At 41.4% G+C, this 23,399-nt stretch overlaps 1 protein-coding gene across 1 annotated transcript in view; it reads right to left on the bottom strand.

The window, feature by feature from the left end:
- Window positions 1-23,399, bottom strand: part of LOC117962205 (sodium/calcium exchanger 1-like) — an 84,212-nt gene that overhangs the window by 17,423 nt on the left and 43,390 nt on the right. Inside the window, 3 exon segments of the mRNA XM_034901361.1 lie at window positions 19,519-19,711; window positions 20,803-20,994; window positions 21,229-21,325. Coding sequence (XP_034757252.1) covers window positions 19,519-19,711; window positions 20,803-20,994; window positions 21,229-21,325 — 482 coding nt within the window.

Raw genomic sequence — 23,399 nt, 5'->3', positions numbered from 1 at the left:
CTGCAAGCACAGCTGGTGTTTGTTTACATGGTGTAGCTGCTACTGATGCTACTTCAGGGTACACTTGGGTTATTAACTTAATTAGATGCTGTTACAAAATGACAGAGCGTGCAAGGACATGGAGCAACGTTAAAGTCAGATACATATTTTGAGAATGAACTGAAACTTGAGGTGTACTTCAAATCCAGAATTTACAAGTTGGCTGTGATTGTGATCACTAGACTGCAATCTATTTAATCTGTAAACTATAATTCAATTGCCGCAGACATCGACTGTATGGTGGAACAGCCTGAACACCTTGATGGAAAAACGTAAATCCAGTTTCCACCCCCCCCTGTAGTGGATATCTGAACTCAAATCCATAGAGACATGGGAGCGCTTCCATTTTCTCATTTTTCTGCTGGCATCCAAAAAGGAGAAGAAGAAGTGTTAGAAGAACGAGAGATACTGTAGGAGAGAGAGGATGGAAGAGAGGAATTCTGTTCAGAGGAATCAGAAACACACACACACATACACACACACATATACACACACACACACACACACACACAAGAGGTAGGGAGAATGTATGGTTGGCATGGAAACCATTAAGGCGTGAAGTGGAATAAAAAAAACACACGCACATTCAGTATACACAAAAATCACACCTCATTACATTATCTACTGTACTGTACATGTTTAGGTCTGTCCTCAGATTAGTCACAGATAGCATGCTAATGCCTTCCCTAGCTGCATTACATTGTGTGGAATTAAGCTACGACCATTAATCACATACCGTACATTACCACACACACACACACAAACACACACACACACACACACACACACACACACAAACACAAATCTGCATGATGTACCATAATCCATAGCAGCTACTTTAGTGTTTTCCGCTGGGAGCATATGAGGAAAAAGGGATGGAGGAGAGGATGGAGGAAATTGAGGAAAAAAATAGTTAAGAGTAAAATAACGAGGTGAGATGAAGAACAAGATTGCAGGAAGACGTTAAAAAAAAAGAAGGGTAGAAGATAAGATGATGACATACAAAAATCAGAAAGGCAAGAAAGAAGAGAAGTCAAGAAAAGTGCAATGCACCACAACAGGTGTGGAAAGGTACTACAGGACTATAAAGACAAGGGAGGAAAGAAAGATAGGCTGTGAGGTGCGCTCAATAGTTACGTTAAGGAGTACAAAACAAAGCAGCCATTGAGCCATGATACATTTAAATCTACACCACTGACAGAAGATAAAAGCAGGCACAGGTATGAGGGGTAAAGTTACGTGCACACATTTGAAATTACACACCAGCTGATTTGAATCAGGTCAAATGTATTTCTTAGCTCCTTATATCCCTACAGTAGGTGCTGCATTAGAAATGCTAATGGGTGCTGGATCTCACAACTCCCAAGTGTTAGAATTAAAATGGGAAATGGACTTCGGTGACCTCTCGATGATACAACGGTAATGATGCCACAGCCGGCCGTTACGGTTCCCGGGACAGAGTGGCAAATAAAAATCAGAGATAACTGCAGATATTTGTGTTATTTCCAGTTCCATGTCTGGATAACTATACGTTCTTTTGATGTGCTTATTTTTCAAGCAGTAAAGTAGAAAGTGCTGCTTTAAATATCCTAATTGACTCTCTCTCTCTCTCTCTCTCTCTCTCTCTCTGCCATGTGTGTGATGTGTTACTTGGGAAGATCTCTAGAGGACAAGACCGCACTTACAGTTTTTATGAGGGCGCAAAGATAAAATGAGACAGGGAGTGTGTGATCATTAAAATTTACAGGGAATATGCAAAAGTTTCATTTGTACATGAGTGTAAATGAACTGTTTACATAACATAAACCCATTCACAGCAATGCACACAACATATTTTGCCCTCCTGTAACTACACACACAGAATGTGGATCACACTGACAGTATGGGGGTTTGGATTGAAGGCTTAGCTGAAGATTCAAGGCTTGGGACTTCAATAATATGAGACAGACAGACAGCCCTGGCATCAAACCAGACTCCGACAGCTATTTGTGTAATCTCCTTGTAATTACTCCTTGTGTAATTTGTGTCAATTTAAAACGAGTATAGGAGGATCCGAGCAGGACAGTATGAAAGGGTACAAAGGAATCACAGCGCTCAGTTTGCCTCTAAAAGGGAACCGCCTGACCTCACAAGAGTGCATGAATCTGTGAGTCAGCTGAGTTTTCTTGATGTGGCTCGTTCATCACGGGTCAGGGGTTTGATCAACACTTTGATGTTGTGTAATAGTTTATGTAACTTGTGTCGTCAGCCATTTTGCATCTTTCCAAAGAAGTGCGTGGGTACGGTTCAGTCCTGGACAATGTCAAGATGTGATAAAGAAACCGGAGATCTTTACCTGAGCTGGGACAACTAGCATGTTGGAATAATCACTATTCATTTACAAGAAGAATATTGTCTTTCAGGCAGCTGTTACATTGGCAGTTGTTACTTTTGGGAAACGTGAGCTAAAAATAAAGATTTTCACAGCAACTGTTTCACCTTTTCTGTTATTCAAAGCCAAATGTTAATTGGCTTTACAGGTGCAGAGCATCTGATCTTTCAATAAACTAGAACACATAGGTCTCAGTGTATTGTTTCCAACAGTTTGATGATGTTCTAAAATAAAAACATACGTAAGCGCGTAAGCAGCCGCTAGACAGCATTAAACTTTAAAGCTGTCATAAGGCGGTTCCCATGGTAATGACCAAGATACATAATGGCTACCCCGCTCTCCCGATGTTTTTGTTGTGTGTCAGAAAATGTTTCAACGGTACGGCTGCCAGTTCTGCTCTCGCTCTTCCTCAAACCCTTTTAGCAGCTTTTAATTATACATCAGCGGAGAGATGCACGGAGAGATGGTTAGATGGATGGATGACAAAACATGAGCAGAGAAAGAATGGTTTGGTAGAAAGAAAGAAAAAGAAATTGGAAAAGAGGAGAATAGGGGAACAAAAAAAAGAAAAAAAAAGCCAACAAATAAAAGAACAAAGGAAGGATGGAGTCTACAGGGACAGATGGGGAGAGGGTTGAATAGAGAATAGACGAGGAGAAAGAAAAAATGAGAACCAGACAAAGACATACAGATAAATAGCCAGACATGACTTCCTCTTAACTACTCCTTATCCATTCTTCCGCATGACTTGTTGCACTATTATATTATATTGACTGTCTATTGTATGTATAATTGCAAATTTTCAACTCAAATTTTGCTGCTCTTATTTTCCTCATTGTAAATGTCTTCTTATTTTTACTTTTTATAATGTTTACTTGAATGTTATGTTTGTCCGTGGACCTAATTGGTTAAATATGTCTTGTCTTCACCGTGGGATAAAGGGAAACGTAATTTCGATCTCTTTGTATGTTTTGACATGTGAAGAAATTGACAATAAAGCAGACTTTGACTTTGACTTTGACAAGCAGGGTAGAAGACAAACACGGCAAGGGTGATCATTTTTATCCCTCTCCACTCTCTCTTCCTCTCGTCTGTTTTCATGTATGTTTAAACACTCCTCATCATATATTTATGTTGTGGTCAAGCAGGCGGCTGCCATGGAAAATGTCATAACACACAGACTAGCCAGCACAGCGTGGCATTGTTAATGTACCGTCCGGCGCCCACGTTGTTTAAATAACGAATGCACCTGCGCCCATCCCTGCTCCCATCCTTACGCCCATGGGCGAGCTGGTCTTACAGGGAGGTGTGTTCAGGTGAATTATGGGCATCTTGCTATCTTAAGGCAGCGGGAAGTGATCGCGCCATTGACCAACAAAACCCTGGTCTGCAGCATTACCTTGCTATTTTAACAGTGTATTAGTAAAATGCGCCTAGGCTTATGCACAGTGTGCACATTATGCAAGTGTTACACACACAGGGATGAGGAGCAGCACACACACATGCAAAAGATTACATATAAAATTATGCGTCAAGGTACAAACTCGACCGGCTTTTAAAGGGAATGGAAGATGACACTCTGATTGGTTTATTGCAGGTTATGCCCAAAACACACCTGTGAAATAATGAAGACACGAGTACAACCCTTTTGAACCATGCGCCTGGCACACAGACCTGTTTTTCCGCCGTTAAACCAGCATGTTTTTCAGAGGGACATACAATTTATTTTAGGAAGTTAAAAGGTTGTTACATTCATCTTATTCCATACTCTCTTACAGTACCATATAGATTCTCTATCAGCTTGTTGTAACTCTCTAATGTAACTTACATACACATTTCCCCCAAATTTAGCTTGAAATATTTGGTATCTTTGGAAACCTTTGGAGGCAAAAATGTGCTGCTGGACCCCAATTGACCTCTGTTCCTCCTACTCTGTGCCTTTTTATATGTGTCTGTGTGTGTGTAGCACTAGTGTTAGCATTAACTGTTAACTTGTCATTATTACGTACAAATACTTTCGGTCAGTGGAAAGAGAAAGAGCACGGAGACAGCGTCGGCTGTGTAACTTGGTCCACTTTTTAATATCCCTCCGCCAAAATGTTAGATAGTCCCCTTGTTAACTCAAAGAACAGAATACACTAGGAAGCTACAATTTATGGAAATATGTGACTTATTTCAGTAACCCTAAAAAGGAAGAAAAACAATTAATAAATATTCACAAAATAAATCTGATCTTACATTCATCCCTTTCTTCAGATGAAATGTCCCCATTTCAATAAATCTCATCTTACATACAGTATTTATAGAATTTTTTTGGCACAAAGTAAAGATCTCAAAAGCGAGCTGGGTTTCTATGAAGTAGTCTAGGAAAAGCCACCAAACATCCCAACATGTTTCTGGGGTTCAGAATTGTTTGAAAAGGGATGTTGGTCCTCACAAATATAGACAATCTGTTAAATGTGTGTAATGACACCTTGGTTAGATTGACTAGCATCAACGGCCCAAGGAGAGTGCCTTTAGGCAGTGGGACATATACATATACTGTATATGCAATAGGCTGTGTAGCTTGGCAGCGTTTAGCATGCTAACCGCTGCCAAGCTGGCATGCGGCCTCTTGCCAGAGGCTCTCACTCACATACACACAACACCATCCTACCCCTGGCACAGAAAAAAATACCAGTCCTCTCTTCCCCTCTCTTGAATCTCCTTCACTCATTATTCCTCTTTTCCTCCTTTTCCACCCAGGGTGCCGACAGTTGGCCGTTCTTCTCATCCATTATTCCTTCCTCCTGCCCTATTTGTTTTACTTTCCTCCCTCTAGCCAACATTTGCCCTCTTTCTCTTTCTTCCCACCTCCACGAGCCTTTTCCCCTACCTTTTTTTTTATTTCTCCAAGCAATTAATCGGTCACTCTTTCCCCCCGACCCTGTCTGTCTGTTGTTTTGTCTCACCCCCATTTGTGTTTCTCCCTCCCTCTCCCTCGTGGTCTCTGAACCCATTCATCTTTTCTCTGGACAGCTTCACTCTCCTACTGTTTCCCCTTTGTTGGTCTTCCTGTCTTTTGTCTATCACTCACAATACCTGCACAAGTGTGATTATGACCTGGAGGTTCTGAGAGGTTTTTCTCATCGGCCATCTAGGGAAATTACAGTAAGAAAAGGGGATGAGCCACAAAGAATATTACTGTATATGCATGTGCATCTAATGGTTCTGTATTACAGTTGAATTATAAAACTTAACATCATTGAGAATATCATTTCCCAGCTGTGTAGTATGATGATTATCAACATGTCTTTTCGGTTTGCTTAACAGAAATGAAAAAGGACAGTTTTGTGATTTAGGAGGAGTGACATGTTGGAGCTGCTTCTTTATAACAGAACAATTCTGAAAAAAGCACCTTAACACAACAACATGGTGCTTGTGTTACATCTCTGGCTACAGTGGGGTTTGCCAGATGTGGCTAGTAGCCAAGTTTTTATCCAAATTTACCAAAACAAATATAAAACCTCAAAAACGAAACCTGTGAATGAATGTGTGTTTCCATTCCACTACTGTTTTGCAAATAGTAGGAGTTGGACATATCCAGATCAACAATTGGGGGCACTTTTTCTCCAATTGGGTGACATTAAACCATTACAAAAGAAGACATGAAAGAATGACAGTCAAACCTCAAACTTTTTTGCCGCCATCGGGTGCCTGAATGGCTCAGTTGGAAGAGGTTTACTCCTCGACGCAGGGGTTGGACTCTAGCCTGCAGCCCTTTGCTGCATGTTGTTACCCTGTCCCCCCTTTCAGTTCTTCAGCTGTCTTGTCAATAAAGTCCTAAAAACGCCCCACCAAAAACTAATCTACAAAAAAAGCGCACAGGACATTTTTTAATGCATCTCCCCCCTCAATTATTTTTGTTGATGTTTTAATTGATTTTGCATGCTTACCTCTTGGTTTACCCTTCACCTTCTATTCTCCCCTTTATTTATATTAACTGACCAATAAAACCCGAAGCCATCTCTAAAATAAGCTTTATTGGCAATGTGTTTATGGCACGTTGAAGAAATCAATTAAATGGAGCCATGGAGTACACTAATACATTTTTATAAAAAGAGAGTGAGAGAGTGTATGTATGTGTGTGTGTGTGTGTGTGTGTGTGTGTGTGTGAGTTTGTTTAAAGTCTGGTCTGTAATGACCTTTAAAAAAGCATAGACAAAACTAATACCTATTCTCCCCCCCGTAAATACACGTTCAAACCTGAACTGCTATCAACATTTACGCAAAGAAACACACATGAAAGATTTGAAGGTAAGATATTTAAAGGTAACAAGGAGGACTATGATATAGTGAAGAGTGAAAAAGAGGGTAAGAGGTGAGGCAGCAAAAGAGAGAGCAAAGGAGGTGAGAAGGAACGGATGGGTGAACGATAAGATGGCGAGGGATGATATATTGTAAAATGAAAAAGGAGAGAGCGAAGATATCTGCGGTGGGAAGAATAAAAGCGGAGAGGATAGATGGAGCCGAGGTGGAGGGCAAAGAGAGGTTTATAAAGGAGAGGATGAATGAGTGAGACACATGGATGCTGAGGAAAGAGGGGCAGATCAGGGCAGAAAAGGATGGAGTGGAAGAGAGTTGGAGGAAGGGAAGGAGGAGAAAAGCAAGACAAAAGGATAAAAGAGGGAGAGAATAAGGGAAAAATGTTGGGTAGAAAGACAAAAAAAGAGTTAACTGAAGTCAGATGGAGAGAAGAAGAAGAAGAAGAAGAAGAAGAAGAAGAAGAACTATATTGGAAAGAGACCTGAGAGGAAGGGTGAGAGATGCAAGTTGCAGTGGAGAGCTAGTGTGAGTCACACCATCTCCTCTGCAAGCTATTAATGATTTAATCACTCTGACATCACAGTGTGTGTGCGTGTGTGTGTGTGTGTGTGTGTGTGTGTGTGTGTGTGTGTGTGTGCATATACCAGATTACTCTGAGCTAGTCCAGTCAGGAACTGGCTCATCACTTTTCCACAGCAGCATGCATTCATCATGTCAGAGTTAAGTTTTTCAATCTATGGACCAAAAAAACAGTCTGCAGGTTGTCACTGGTGGGACTCCACTAGACGGATGGAAGCAGTTACGGATCTAAATCCACCGTGAGACTGATATTAGCAGTTTGATAAACTAAATAACTGATCTAATGACAGAAGTTAGTGTTAACACAACAGTAACACACTGCAGTTAAGACTTAAAAACTGAGATGAAGAAATTGCAGTGGAGAGCCTCAGAGATTATCATAAGCTATCGTATCACTTGTTATCATTCTCTACAAGGCAAGGCAGCTTTATTTGTCTAGCACATTTTAGCAAAAGGGCAATTTAAAGTGCTTTACACAAAAAATTAAAACACAAAGCAACTAAATTCATTCTATAAACTTGAGACTACCTTCACACTAATTAGTCAATGTTAGTGCTACCTTTCGTGATCACCCTCAGTGTCACTACCCTTCACGACTATTTTTTACAAGCGGAAATTACTGTTTTTAAGAGACAAAATGTAGGAAATTGTGTCATGCAAATCTACTATTACCACCTACTATGTGTTAGGGGTGGGAATCTGATACCGCCTCCCGATACGATATCATCACGATACTTAGGCCACGACACGATATTATTGCAATTTTAAACATCTTGCAATATTCTGCAATACACTGCCATTTATGACCTTTTTTTTCCAACTTCTAATTTTTCCCAATTTCAAATGATGTCCCCCAAAAGGAAACTTTGTCAACATTTGTTTTATCTAAAAAAGAAACATTTTTCTGTTTTATCTAAAAAAGAAAAAAATTTCTGTTTGTCCAATTCACTTCAATTTTATTGCTGCAAAATGGGACTGTCAAGCAGACAAACTCACCAACACATATATAGTAAATTATTGCGATACTATGCCGTATCGATTTTGCCCCCACCAATACTATGTACCCCTTTCTGTTCAAATTAAATTCCTTCCTTCCTTCCTTCAGTTTTCAAAGCACCTATAATTTAATAGCAACTAATTGCAACACTGACTACACACCCGCTTTGAATGTTATCAGCAGGTTGAGTAGGATTTCTCAGCTGTTGTCCCTACCATAGATATATGAGGCAGTAGGGCCCTACTCTACTTCCTAGTTGACTCAACGTTATCATCCATCGGTATTGCATCTCCCATCTGTGTCAATATGTGACACTCAGAACAACTGCTGCGCTGTAACATAATTAGTAAGAGCGTAGGAAGTGGTATAAAGAGACTAAAACTAGGTAGGTAGGTAGGTAAGGTTGGTGGATGGGTCAATCAATCAGGACTTTTGGCACCCAGATAGCTCAGTTGGTAGAGCGGGCGTCCATGTATGGAGATTTTATACTCGACACAGTGGGCACGGGTTCAACTGAGTGTTTCATGTCTTCAGCTGTCCTGTCAAAAGTAAAGGCCAAAAATGCCCAAAAAATAATCTTTAAAAAACATGTGGATTTTTCCTATATAACATACCTTATTTAACTCTTAACTAACACCACAAAAGTTAGTATTTTAACTCATACCACAATCTTACTACTCTTACTAACCCTTACCAAGTAGTTTTGTTGCCTAAACCTAACCAAGTAATGCTTGTTTATTTCACAACAGGACACCCAAAGGATGAATACTTTACACCAAGGGGTCCTGACAACGGCCTTCTGGTGTAACAGGCCTATTATAACCCATATCTATGAGGCTAATGACAACTAATAACGCCCATTCAATGGAGCGATAACATTCTAAATGGCTGGACTACATTCACCACTTTTTGCGATCAGAATGATTCTCTCGTTGTTGTAAAACCTTCATACACTGGACAAAAGTTCGGTAATCCCGGCCAGCAACAGACAGTCTGAGGATTCAATATCATTTCACTTCATTAGTTTGACACAGACATCGGAGCAGTAGCCAATCATGCACAAATAGAGGTCAATGCTCTAATTTAATTGAACAATGCCCTCTCCCCTCTATTTGGTAAAAAAAAAACTGTGGGCTACGCCAGAGTAGTAAATGTAGCCAGTGCAGACAGCTTGGTGGAGAGTTTATGTTATACTGTACATACATTCACTCTCAGCCCCTGGTAATACTTCGAGCAAAGTCTCATGTTGTGTTGAGCCTCTTAGGTTTTTAAAAATGTTTATTTTGATGTAATCATAGAAGTGCCCCTAGCTCTCCCATTCAAAAGGCCATTTGACTTAAAACGAAAATACGGTCCATTTTAAAAGTGGCGCTTCCGTCTTAAAGACGCCTTTAAATGAAAGTTTGACTCGGGTAGATTCACAAAAAGACCCTAGGTTGCATTTTGGCAAGAGTTAAGCTTTAAATTAAAAATGAGTCGCTACCAGGTGTATAGCCAGTCTATCATATTACTAGTAAGCTAGCCAATAGCCTAGTAGATGATAGAGACACTACTCCTAGCATTAGGTGACCCTTTCATTTCCATATTCTTGGTTGCAGGCCTAACCAGTTGGAGTCAGAGTCAGGACCCAACACCAACTGTAGATGACTAGGACTAGGGTGAGGTGATGCCAGTCAGTGATACAGAACAGGAAGACGAGCCACAACCACAGCCTTATGCCACATGTAGGGGGCATTTCGAATAAAAAAGTGTTATGCCGCTTTAAAATGTTATATCAATATGTCTTTTGTTAAAGTCAGCGGCGATTTCAGCACCACAATGAAACAGACAGCTCCTCTGCTCTCAGGCGCAGATGCTTGTTTTCATGTTTCAGCACTTTGTCCGTCAGAGCGCTATCCATGGTCCTGATAGCTTTATCTTTGACTAAAAGAGAAGGTGGCGAGGACTTGAGTCTTACAATCTATTCATCTACTCATTTGTGGATTTCTAATTAGTCCAAATAACAGAGAATATTTTGGTAATGAATTAATTGTCTAAGTACATTTCAAGCAAATCCTTTCAAACATATCTCGGCTTCAGCTTCGCAATAATGAGGATTTGTTGCTTTTTTATTATCCGTGAGATTAATCAGAAATCTGTATTTTGTACTCTTGGTTGGACAAAACAAACAAGAGAAGACTTAACAACTTGATTTGTAGGAAGATGGGATGGGAATGGTACACCACGTTCTGACATTTTATAGACCAATTAATGAATGAATAAATTGTAACAATACGTGGAAGATTAACTGATAAGGTTAAGAATCGTATGAATGTAGAATACATTGCACAGTTAATGATTAGTCTCTGCACTGCATATTACATGGTGTACCTCCTGGTTTCTTTGAGGCAGAAATAAGAAAGGTGGCACTGTTCTTCCAGCACAAATCTAGCTCAAACTTTCAACCAATGAAAGATGCGGGAAGGAGTGAAGAACAAATTAAAAAAAACACTTCCCTAATGTTTATCCTCTTCAAATGCAAAAAAGACACATAAAACACAGAGGATGCAGTGAGGCTATGGGAAACCTAGTCTTAAAAAGAAAAGAAAAAAAGAGCAGTAGTGTGAAACAGAGGCAAACATGGCCTTGTGTGTTTACAGGAGTTCACTCTATGCCCTCTATAATGAATCTGATGAATCATATATACGAGGACATCCATACTCCAAGTAGTTAATTCAGTCTTCTGTGGGCAAACTTGAAGTCAAACTAAATAAATGAAACATCCCAGCTGACCCAGCCTGGAGCTTTTACCCCAGTCTCTTTGGTCTGTGAATCCATCACTAAGGCTTTTAATGTGGTCTTGGCGTGGCAGGATGGGGGCCAGTGGAGCCAGGAGGCCTGGGGCAGATGGGGAGGATGGAGGAGGGGGATATAGAGGGTGTGTCTATCCCCCTGTTGAAGCTCTAATCATGGCCATGGAAGGGCGGCCTGTCGCCGCAGCTCACGGTGGGTCTATGTGCCGTGATTACAGGGTGTGTGCAGGCCACAGGGGGTTGATCACAGACAAGAGCTGGCAAGAGTCAGTGTGTGCGTGTAAGTGTATGTGTGGCCACTGGACTCTGGCCATAGGGTGTGTATCCTTGGCAGAGAAAATTGCTGGGACTGCAATGTTAAAAAATAAAATACAGGGGGAGGCGCTGGGCTTAGAAATATAAAACGAGAGACACAGAATGACAGAGCAGAGACAGGGAGAGACAGTGATGCTAAATGGCAGAATTGTATAACAAAGAGACAGAGACATGGAGGGAAAGAGGAAACCACAACAAGGGGTAAAAAAAGCAGACAGCCAGACACAGACTGAGGCAACAGGGAAGCATTTCAAAGTCAACGCTGTTTCAACGAATAGCTGTTACTATTTCATAATCACAACATCCTTCCTTTCTATATACCTATCTAAAGCACTACTGTAAAATCCTTAACAGCAACTTTAACGGTCACGTAGTTGGCTTCATCTTACATAGACCCACAAATCAATAGATTTCTCCACCGCTTAACAGCAGCACTGCAAGACAAAGACAAAGAGAGAGATGGCAGCCAGAGGCGGGGATTAACACTGTGTTTAGAGAAAGCCAGAGGTGCTCTGTGGCTTTGCGGCTCTGTGTGTGTGTGTGTGTGTGAGAGAGAGAGAGTCACTGTCAGTCAAATTACTGTAGTACAGCAGAAAACATCAATGGGTAAACAACAGCAGGCTGCTGCCACATTGATTTCAATACACAGCTATATATAATAGATAGCACACACAGGCTCGCACACATGGAGAAAAACGGATGCACACACACAGAAAATCTGTCTGAAGTTGTTAAAGATGTTGACTTAAGCTACTTAACTTTGACTGCTCTGACATTAGAGAGGATTCAGAGAAAGAGAGGGGGGAAAGAAGGAGGGCAGAGGGAGAGAAAAGGAGTCAAGAAGCATGGAGGAGGAGGAGGAGAAGCAGAAGTAGAGGAAATGGGAGGATAAATGCATGTGTGCTCTCCATCTTGCCTGTATTTGTTTCTTCTTCGCTCTCCATCTGTAGTTTTGTTCTCTGACTCTGTCATTCAGCCCTTCTTTATCTCTTCCTGACCTCAGTCTTTCTTTCCGTCAGGCAGACCATGACCATGCTGAAATGGGATCTGACTCTTTAATCTTCATAATCCAGTTGGCCAAAGGATTACTAATTATGGAACAAACAATGAACGTGTAGTTCACACATACACACGCTCACAGTGCTGACAATAAATGTTAGACATGAAATCAATGAGAGAGAAAATGGGAGGAAGGGAAAAGGCACAGGGTAATCATTTTTAGACTTTCAGTGCAGACACATGACAGGATTTAAACCAATCCTTAGAAGAAAATTGCAAATCAAAAATCAACCAAGCTCCCTTTTCTAGTCCCACAATTCCTCCCTTTTGTTCTACCAACAATCTTTCTATTTTTCCGTCATCTCCTGGTTGTTGGGCTTACAATGGGAGGATGAAAAGTTGCTAAGGCGACAGGGAAAGAAGGGAAAAAAACACTTTCATCCTTATAGAGACGGAGGAATCCTGACAGTGGAACGGATAGAAAGGAGGATATGGAGAAAAGCAGGGAATGAGAGGGGAGTTGAAAGTGTGCATCTGCCCATTAGCAGAGACTGCAATTTGAACCTAAAGGGATGTGGGGGGTGTAGAAAAAAGAGAACAGAATGCAATGCAACTGCCGGGAGTGAGAGCTGTCTTAAAATGCACTGTAAATACAGTACGTGCTTAATGCTATGTGAAGCTCACATATTCCAGGTTGTACTGTACTCCTGTACTGTAATCTCTAGTACTAATCTAGTGGTATGAGTAGATTTAATGATGGAATGTTCCACATGACTGATAGAAAAGGTGTAACTGATGTTTAAGATAGTTAAACAAATACTTGATTTTCACAACTGAAACTTCAGATGGATTAATAATACCTTATATGTTTAGTTTGAATTAAAATCACTAAGAAAGGGGTACTATTTATCTAAGAAATAGCAACAACGTGTATAATGTAATACAGTCTGGGTTTGAAGAGGATTACAAACATACTCACATGCACATGACAACCAAACATAACTTCCCAATCAAACTTCTATAAATATCTACATGTTAGAAATGATGTAGAAAATGTCTGTTGTTATTGTTATAATATTCATCCTAAAGGGACCATGAATGCCTGTTCAAATTGTCATGGTGATTCATCCAAACGTTGTGGACCACCCACTGACCGCCTGAAATTGCCCTAACTAGAGCCATGCTGCTAGAATACACTTACAAACGACAACAGAATTCCAAGATATATTCCCAGAGGCGGGTTTGAACCGTGATAAAGGGTTTTAGGCTGGTTATTTTCTAATAATCTGCTGCATAAATATCCCCAGCAGAAAGCAATATGCATACTAACCAACCAGAGTGCATGCTGCATTTGTGGCAAATATCAACCCACCACTTGACAGTCTGAGATTCATGCAAAATCGCATGCAAACAACCTTATATTAACATGTTTCTAGCGCGACGTTTTCTACTCTATGATTGGTTTATTGTACCATGATACATACTACACATGCTGAGACTTTTTAACACAATGACATTGAAGAAGCTGCTTGAGATTAAACTAGTCTGAAACCAGATTAATCTCAATATGGTGATGATGTTTGTTAAGCAGACAAGCTCATTGTCTGGAGAATGCTAAAAGAAGCATTTGTGTGCGTGTGTGCGTGTGTGTGTGTGTATGTGTGTGTGTGGTGGGGGCTAAGTGGAAACAATGTCATGATACTAGCTACAGTATATGAGCAACAAACATGGCTGTGAGGATATACACACACAAAAATGCATCTGTATGTTTGTGCACAGAACAATACACACTCTAATGCGCACTAGACGCACATGTGCAGCGTTCAGCTCTTGGGGATTTGGAGTTCAAAGCATGTTTTATTTTGGGAACAGCTTTGGGTTAGTCACCCTACTTTGGTGACAGACGGAGAAACAGGTTGCAAATATCAAACACGTTACAAGCACTGTGACACACACAGACACCCACCCACTCTCAAACACACACACACACACACACAGGCATTCACATTCTCACTTTCCTCGTATTTGCTCCGTCTCTCTCCTAATTCCAAGAAGCATCTCGCCAAAGGGAGAATATGTTTTTAAAAACTTACAAGCTGAATTCTCCTTCACCAGCAGCTAATAAATGATCACGGCTCATCTGACAGCTTTGTCAAAAACACTAAGAAGTGGTGTTTGGGCTTCGTCAACACAACGCAATATGTTAGGCTGCTGGGATTACCGTAACAACTCAATGTTGTCAATGCGGCTGGTACACTTCATAGGGTTCTTATTCACATTGGGAGCAACAATAATAGATTTAGTCTCAATTTGTCTCAAAGTGAAAGGTATCCGGTTGAATTGGGTTGTTGTCTGTGATGCACCAAATTCAAGTAAATTCAATTTTTTTATATAGCGCCAAATCACAACAGTTATCTCATTGCGTTTTTCATAAAAGAGCAGGTCTAGACCGTACTCTGTGATGTTCTTTACAGAAACCCAACAATTCCCAAATTGATTCACCCAAACCCTCACTAGAAAAGAGCTTGTCCAATCACAGCTTAGCAACTGTACCTAAGGTTGGGCCGGTCTGTCAAGCGGCCGGTCTTTTTACAGTATTTGTCTTTCTGAAAGCACAAAAGCAAGTGAAAGGAATTTCTTCTGTTTGTGCAAATGTCTGGCGTACTACCCACATAGAGCATCACTTCCAAGGCCAAAAAGCACATCATTAACTAAATAGATTAGTTTTTGGGGTTACAGGTTACATTAGCTGCTTCCTCTTTATTGAATTAAGTGAAGATGCGCTCTGGTAACCCCAGCTAATTTTTACCTGAGATGGCGTTACATTCTCCAAACACACTGGATAGTCCTCAAGCAGCTTTAGCCTCCAACTTTTAGAACACTGATATGTTTGTAGTCATCAAGAGCAGATTTGGGACCCATTATACAAGATTTGACATGTTAACACCAATATATGGAGTTAATTAGCTAGGTAGTTTAGCTGATACAATCTGGCTGGAAATGTGGCTATCTTTGTCTAAAATCAAGGAACCATCCTTTTAAAAGTTTCAATGAACTATGAGGTTATCATCTACCGTTATTATTGTAAGGTGAAAAGCTTGTAGAATAGGCTTGACAGGCTCAGCAACGGTAACTAACGAGAAGGTTTACTTATGGTACTGTATATTGTTGTGTGAATGTATGGAAAATGTATCCTGAAGTAAACTTTTAGGAACATTTCAATTGTTAAATAAAGTTTCATTTGCAAGGAATCTAAGCAAAAATGTTGGAGGTGGTTTGCGATGTGAAGTGAGCAGACATTCATGCACGCACACAATTACACAAACACAGGGCAGAGCAGTCATTGAACAGGCCTCGGCACAGTTTGGTAGCAACACCTGTTTGAAATTTAAAATGTGCAGCCAGGGGAGAGGGCCACACACACAGTCATGTACACACACAGTTGTCTGGGTCTTGGCTGTGACTTCGTGCTCTGCTGCAGGTCAGAAGAAGGCTAAGAATAAACAGACCCTGCTGAGCCACACACACACACACAGACACACAGACACACAGACACACAGTCCCACACACACACTTTTAACTTTGCCTTTGCCTTTTGCACACATGCACAAGAACAAGACAGAGACAGCTGCAGAAAGATAGATAAACACCTAGGACAGACCCTTAGGTTAGGTTGGTGAACAAGAGAGGCATGAAGACAGAGTTAATGAATTCCTTCACGTGCATAATGTGAGTCAAAATAGTCCATACATATAGATTCAATGTATGCGTGTGTGACTTACCACTGTAATTAACGTCACTCAAATGACAGAACATACTGATGATCCTAACATCCTAACCTATCAACATCATTCTTTCACTCCCATTCACTTCTATCCTCAGTTCATTATTAGGTGATGAAATTAAGTCATTTTTCTTCTTCTTTTCCCTCTGTGAGAAGTAAAGGGTTGCATGTGGAAACACATTTTCCCACAGCTATCAAGACATTGCACACTACATTTCTTTGCCTCACTTATCTTGTGTTGCTGCACTATTTTCCGCATGACTTTAGAGGAGCCCAAAGAGATTTTAAAAAGAATCGTCAAAGTCAAAGAAGAAAAGGTTGAAGAATCCTGGTTTTTAGTCAATAGTATGGGTCAAGCTCCAAAAAGCTGGATTCTACATTGCCCATTATTCAACATGATAGCATCTTCCGTTGCGTAGTCCATGGCACATCTTTCAAACAGCATGGCCCCACTTTAACACAGGGTTTCTGTTAGAGATGTGTAGCCTCCAAGCTCAGGTAACCCTGATGACATCCTTATGACATCATCAGCGGTTATGTCTTCTGACTTGACAAAACGCCTTCAAAGCCACAGAAGTCGTTAAGCACTTGTTTTCACAGGCTGAGTAGTGCTCTTCATGACATTATGTGTAAACTTGGTGAAATGCCCCTTTGAACACACAGTTCAGAAAAAAAACCATCCACCCTGCGGGAATATAAATGGGCAAGAATTCCTGTCAGCCCAGAGAGCACTCAGCTGAAACCTGACCTGTGACCTCTGATTACAGGAAGCTAGAGAAAGGGGAATTTTCTTTAGAGCTCATGAATGTGAGCTAAAGCCCCCTTCTCTTTCTTCTTCATTTCAGTTTCCTCTCCTCTTGTCAGTTCAGCTCCGAAGCCTTTTAAATTTTCCGCTCAGCCTTTCTTCATCCCCCGCTTCATATGGTCCATCTACCGACCTTGACCACTTTACTCTTTTCCCGAACTTTTCAGAAATATCACTCCAACAGACAGGACAAACAAGAAAACTGACAGATTAATGTGGGGCGTTGCTTAAATGCAGGAAATAGACAAAAGGTGTAAACAAAACAATTGTGCAGCTTGAAGGCCGACGGCGTAGGAGGGACAACAGGGGAGGTGTGGAGGGTGAGTTATGTCGGGGGTGTGATCCAGCTAAATTGCCTTGGCAGTTAAGTCCCTTTTCTCTGAGTAAAGGGTTAGACTCAGGTAGATGGATGGAGAGAATGAGGAGAGGAGAAGGTGAAGAAGGAAGGGAAGGAAAGAGAAGGAGATGAGGGGGACGACAAAACTCATCCTGTGTGGAAGAAAATCGAAAAATATACCAGACAGAATTATTGGGGATGGAAGAAATGGGGAGAGATGGTAAAGAAAAAGGCTATCCAGAGCAAATCCAAGGTAAAGCTACTTTTATTCATTCTCTCTTTTTAACCCATTCCTCAGGGGAGCGGTGGGCAGCCAATCACAGCCCAGGGACCAACTCCAGATCTGAGCCAGTGCCTTGATGAAGAGCATTGACTGGGCAACCTTGTACATGTTTTTTGATGGTGGGGGAACCCGGACCACCATGAGGGTGCTCATGCAAACAGACAGGCCCGGAACGACCTGGATTCAAACCCAGAACCTTCTTGCTGTGTTGCACAGTTCCAACCATTGGGCCACCATGCCCTGCTGTGTTAGTCTGCATCCAGTAGAGGAAGACGCTTATCGTTGGTTATTGTTTACTCTTGACCCACACTGAAACAATCTTCTCAGTGTAAATCAAACTTGACCCACTGTTCTCTGTAATCCTCTTGTACCAAACACACCAACAGTATCTTAACTCCATTGATATCCACCTTCTTTTTGGTTTCTGTACACACCCACAACATACTATTACTGAGCTACCAGAGGACACACAGTAAATCTCTAAAGTCTCTAGCTCCTCTCACTCCTCTCTCACCCCTTCTTAACCTCACTAGCTTTATAAGCAGTAATTGCATCAGTGTTGGTAGATTATTATTCACACAAACACACACACACACACACACACACACACACACAAACACATGCAAACACATTCTTCCCTTGTGGTGATGCTCATACGTAGAAGCTGGCTGATACAAGCTTGCAAGCATCTTATTCATTTGTAAATTCTGCTCCTACACAAATACACCCAAACACCCAAACACTTGCATTCTTATACTTGTGAGGACCCTCATTGACATCATGCACTAACTAGCCCAAAGGTTTGGTCACAACTACTGTGCCCAGCCGGGCCCACATGTAGCCTACATGTAGCTCTAATCTTAACCTGCAAGTCAAAGTCTTAAAGCTCGAACAGCTCTCAAAAAGGTCCTCACTCTCATGGCCTATAACTAGAATAAGTCTGTATAAGTTCAAGACCACACACACACACATATAGAGTTAGAAACACATTGGATGTAAGCCACAGATGAACAGATTTTGAATGGCCTTGCCAACATTCGCCAGACCAAAGACACAAAACCACACACACACATATTGGTATCATTATATTTGTGAGGACACTCATTGAGATAAATACATTGACTCTCCCTGTAACAACTTACGGAAATGTCCTTTTTTACATAAATGTCCTCACTCTTTATAGCGTTCCACATAAAGGTACAAAACCACGCACACATACACACTCTCTCACACTCACACACACAAACACAAACAAACACACAGACACAATCAAACGCAGAGTACTTGATTTGCAGGCCCCATGAGGCGCTGAGGAAACTGCATTCCCAACTGCTTCTTGTAATGGTCAATTTAACACCGCTAACATCAGCATATTAAAAATGCATGTGCCCAAGGACACAAGAGCAATTTGGTGCGGGTGCCTGTGCATGTGTGTGTGTGTGTGTGTATGTGTGTGTGTGTTGTTTGCGCGTGCATGTACATGCGTGTACGTGCGTGTTTCACATTTAAGGAAGCATTTTAATGCAAAGTAGCCCACCTTGAAGAATGGTATTATTATGCTGTTATCAGCCTAATAGAGCCATTTATGGTATGAATATATGTTTAACACTCAATTAACCCAAACAGCCATTTCTGAATGGGAATAAATCACACAGAAAGGAAACAGAGAATGAGTAATGTGTCATTGGCAATCCAAAAATATGTCAGTCACCTTAAAGTGCCACTGAACATCTTTCTAATGAATAAAAGAAAAATACTGTTTTTTTTTTTTTTAGATATTAGGCAAATGAACTGAGAACTGTGGCATCTTACTCCAATTAAAGCTGTGACTGCTTATTTACAGATTTCAAGTGTACATAAACTGTGTGAAAAGCCGGTAAATAAGAGTTACTGACACCATGTCTGTACTTACATGGTCTCGTCATTCTGGAACTCCAGCTTGCCAGCGGCCAGCTCGTAGTCCTCCCCTGCCCTAGCGCTGGCATCCACAGTCCGGTAGGGGACGGCTACCAGGCCTCGGGCCCCTGAAGTCCTGAGCACCTTCACCTCCATCACACCTACGCTCTCACTGACTTTCTGACTGGCAGTCTCAAACGTAAAGATGCCTGAGAAAAAAAAGAAAAAAAAATGCATTATTTGACAGGGGAGAACGAGGTGACAGACGAGGTTGATCAACACCTACGCTCTCGCTCACTAGCGTGCTCGCCATTGTGTACCGCATACATAGTGGAAGGAATAATAGAATACCACCCACTCTATCTAGATAAAACATAATAACCGCCAGGTAAACGCCCACACTCCACTCACCCTCCCTCACTTTAATTCTCTTTGGATCTTTTCAATCTCCTGTAACTGAAAATGTGGTGACGTTGAGGGGACTGGGATTCTTTGTGATACCTAACTTTAGGATACTGTTGGACTACGTAGCAAAGAAATAGACCCATGTGGATTCAACGTTCCCTGGTGGGGGGCAGACACTTCTATCAAAACCTGTTGTTAAAGGTTCCACTTCATGAACAGTTTTATTGCGTACCCCCAGCCTGCCTATGTTCCCCCAGTGGCTAGAAATGGGGATATGTGTAAACCGATCCCTGGGTACCCTGCACTGCCTTTGAGAAAATGAAAGCTCAGATGGACCGATCTGGAATCTTGCCACTTCTCACCCTCCACCCTCTCCTCCTCAAAAGCTACAGACTTGGAAATGGCATGTCCTAAGGAATGCTCATTGTGGAACTGGCTCAAGTAATTTTGCACGAAGGCTGAATTTTGGGAAAAAGACTTATATGATTTTGGCATTAGGGGACCAGTAAGATCTAAACGTCTAAAGATCACCATGTCATGGGACCTTTAACATCTACTTTTGTCTGCTTTGCCTGTTCAAGCTACGGAACACAAATCGATCTATGCTCTTGGTGTCACTGCGATGTTGATGTTGATGTGGATGCTAATTGTTGTTGCTACCTTTGTACTTATCTATGACATGGATGGGATAGACTGTAAAACTGCCCCTTGGGGATTAGTAAGGTTTTTTTTTATCTGTTCAATCTTGCACAGAAGGTTAAAGACTAACTGAAATGAAAGGAACATTCAGTTGCCCTCAGAAAGTGAGGAGAATTTAAATTTCCGTTTGGCTTTGATTACAAAACCAAATGTGTTGTGTATCAGTAGTTAGATTAAGTTAGACCATTCCTGTTACCTGCGTGATCGTCATCGTAGATGGTCACTGTGGCTGTGTGGTTGTCACCCAGAACGGCTTTGGGGGTGGCACTGGCATCCAGCGGGGCGGTGCCAATCTCAGGATAACCAACCACTCGAGGGTTGCTGAGGTGGACGTAGAAATACTCATCTTCCTCAAAGATGTCGTCGTCAATCACTCCGACTGTGATCTCTGGTAAAAGAATTGTCATTTAAGGTTGATATTGGTACAGAATAGTTCACGGTACACCTCTTTAGGCTAAACTATTTCAATGATAAACCTTAAACTCGTATTTTTATGGAAGCCATGTAGAAGAAGTTGCCCAAGGTGCCGCAAACGACCTCCGCTAATTGAGCCTCAGCCTCAGTGACATGTTTTTTTGAAAATACGCCATAAATTATAGCTGCCACTGTTATTTCTTTTTACCTTTGAGGGTCTCTCCTGGCTTAAACAGCAGTGTTCCCTCTGCAAACTCGTAATCCGAACCTGCGTTTGCTGTGCCGTCCTCGGTGCGATAATCCACCTGGGGGAGATGGGATTACAGGGAGACGGGAAGCGGGGTGAGGCGAGGGGAGAGGAGAGAGCGGAAAAGTGCCGTTAAAAGATGAAACAGGACAGAACAGATATGTAAAGGGCAGATAAACACAAAGGAAGAGGCAGAACACAGAGAACAGAGGAGGAGAGGGAGATAGAGGAGGACGAGAGGCATTTGGGGAGATGTGAACAGAGGGTGAGAGAAAACAAGAGACGCTGCTTCATTAAACCGAGCCCTCTGGTCAGCCACAGTACGATAATAAAGACTTTGAAGATGGTACAACGGAACTTTCCCTGTATCCTTTCCATTCTCTCCGTCCTCTCTCCATCTGACCTCTTCATCAACTCTCTTCATCCTATACAGATGTTTACAAATGTAACTTCATTTTTTTTAGAATCAGATAACTGGGATCAGATGGTGCCGGCTGTTCAATTAAACAAGTCATAGTACTTCAAAGTAATGGGAGGCTGTCTGTAGGAAAAGCTGAATCAGCAGTTTTGGTGCTTTTGTAGTTTTGTTTTCTTTTGGCTCTGCTCTAATTTTCGCTGTGGATATAAAACGTGTAAGTGTGTCACACCTCTGAACTTTTATATAAATGCGTCCATTACTATTACAGCTATGCGTCCATAGCTGACACTGCTGGGACGTCTGTGTTAGAAAAATCTGATACATACTTTTTTCTGGTTATTATTAAAATTGTTTGCATAATAATACCATATTATACTGCTTCTTCTGTCCTTGTGAAAGGCACAGGCTGTTTCTTGGGGCAGAGCAGGCGGAGGACATTCTCAGACCCAATGAGATAAACTGACAACATTGACTTTGTTACGACTTTGTATTCAAATGCACTTTGTATAAATAAGTAGCTGTAGAGAGCTTCCAGTCGGTTTTCTGTACTATTCTGCGGTGTGGAAACTGTCTCCTTTTGTTCACAATTAGAAATGAACTTTGATATAACTTCAGTGGTCTCTCTCTGTTCTGCAGACTGTATGCTGTGGATTTATAATAGTTCACACATTTTTATCTTAATGTGATTATAGAAACAAACAAATGTTGAATTGCCTACAATGTTTTTATTTACGGATAGCCTGTGGGCCATCAATATAGCTTGGCTTTATAAACTGTACCATTTTAGGTTTAAAGATGCTCTAAGCTATGTTGGGTGATGTTACTTCTTGTTGACGTTCGAAGTATTTTCAAATCAAACGTGACTAGCTCGCCCCTCCCTCCTCCTCATCCCGTCCCCTCCGCCTCCCTTCCGTGCTTCCGCGCAAATCCTTCTTGTCAGTTATTGGCTGGAACGCTGGAACACTGTTTGTGCATGCCTCCTGGTGCCGGTTGATACATATTGTTTTTGTGTCTACAGACACCGCGTTTTAGTTTTTTACAGTGTGATCTGGGGACAGGCAGCTCGCAGATAGCGAGGAGATGTTTGCTGTGTGTGACAACAACTGTTGTAGCCTAAAACACGCGTGACATCGCTTAGAGCCCCTTAAAGTTAATTTTCTCAACGTAAATAACTCCATTATGACACCTAATTTCTATTATACAATGGGAAAACTGTTTGTAAGGAATACGTCTGCCTGGAATATGTTTTATTCAGGTATGAATGATATAGCAGGAATTTGTTTTCCCAATTTTATCAATTTTATAATGCACTGTTCATCTCAGCTCTAGAGAACATTTCCTCATTGTTTTAGCATTTAGCTCATTGTTTTGGTTTCACTCCAACTGCTCCTATCATTGTTGTTTTCAGACACAGCGGGCAGTTGTAAACTAAAAAAGCACAGTTGGTGCATCTAGCTGCTAAAGAGATACAAATCTTTCAGAGGTTTTTGGAATAATGGACTTACATTCATCAGCTGGATCCAAACACCATTCCAAATGAAAGCTAATGTGTCTCCGTAGGAGCTGGATGTGTAGATATGCATGTTTCTCCACAGCGCTGCGGAGGACAGCCCTGGCTAATCCACACAGCGGGATGGGAGAAACACTCTGCTCTGGTTTATTGGCATTTATTTAAACCAATCACAATCGTCTCGGGCGGTGGTAGGCACCGAGC

This window comes from Etheostoma cragini, chromosome 19, assembly GCF_013103735.1.
Source record: "Etheostoma cragini isolate CJK2018 chromosome 19, CSU_Ecrag_1.0, whole genome shotgun sequence".
In the NCBI taxonomy this organism is placed as follows: Eukaryota; Metazoa; Chordata; class Actinopteri; order Perciformes; family Percidae; genus Etheostoma; species Etheostoma cragini.
This window is presented reverse-complemented; position numbering and strand designations above follow the sequence as displayed.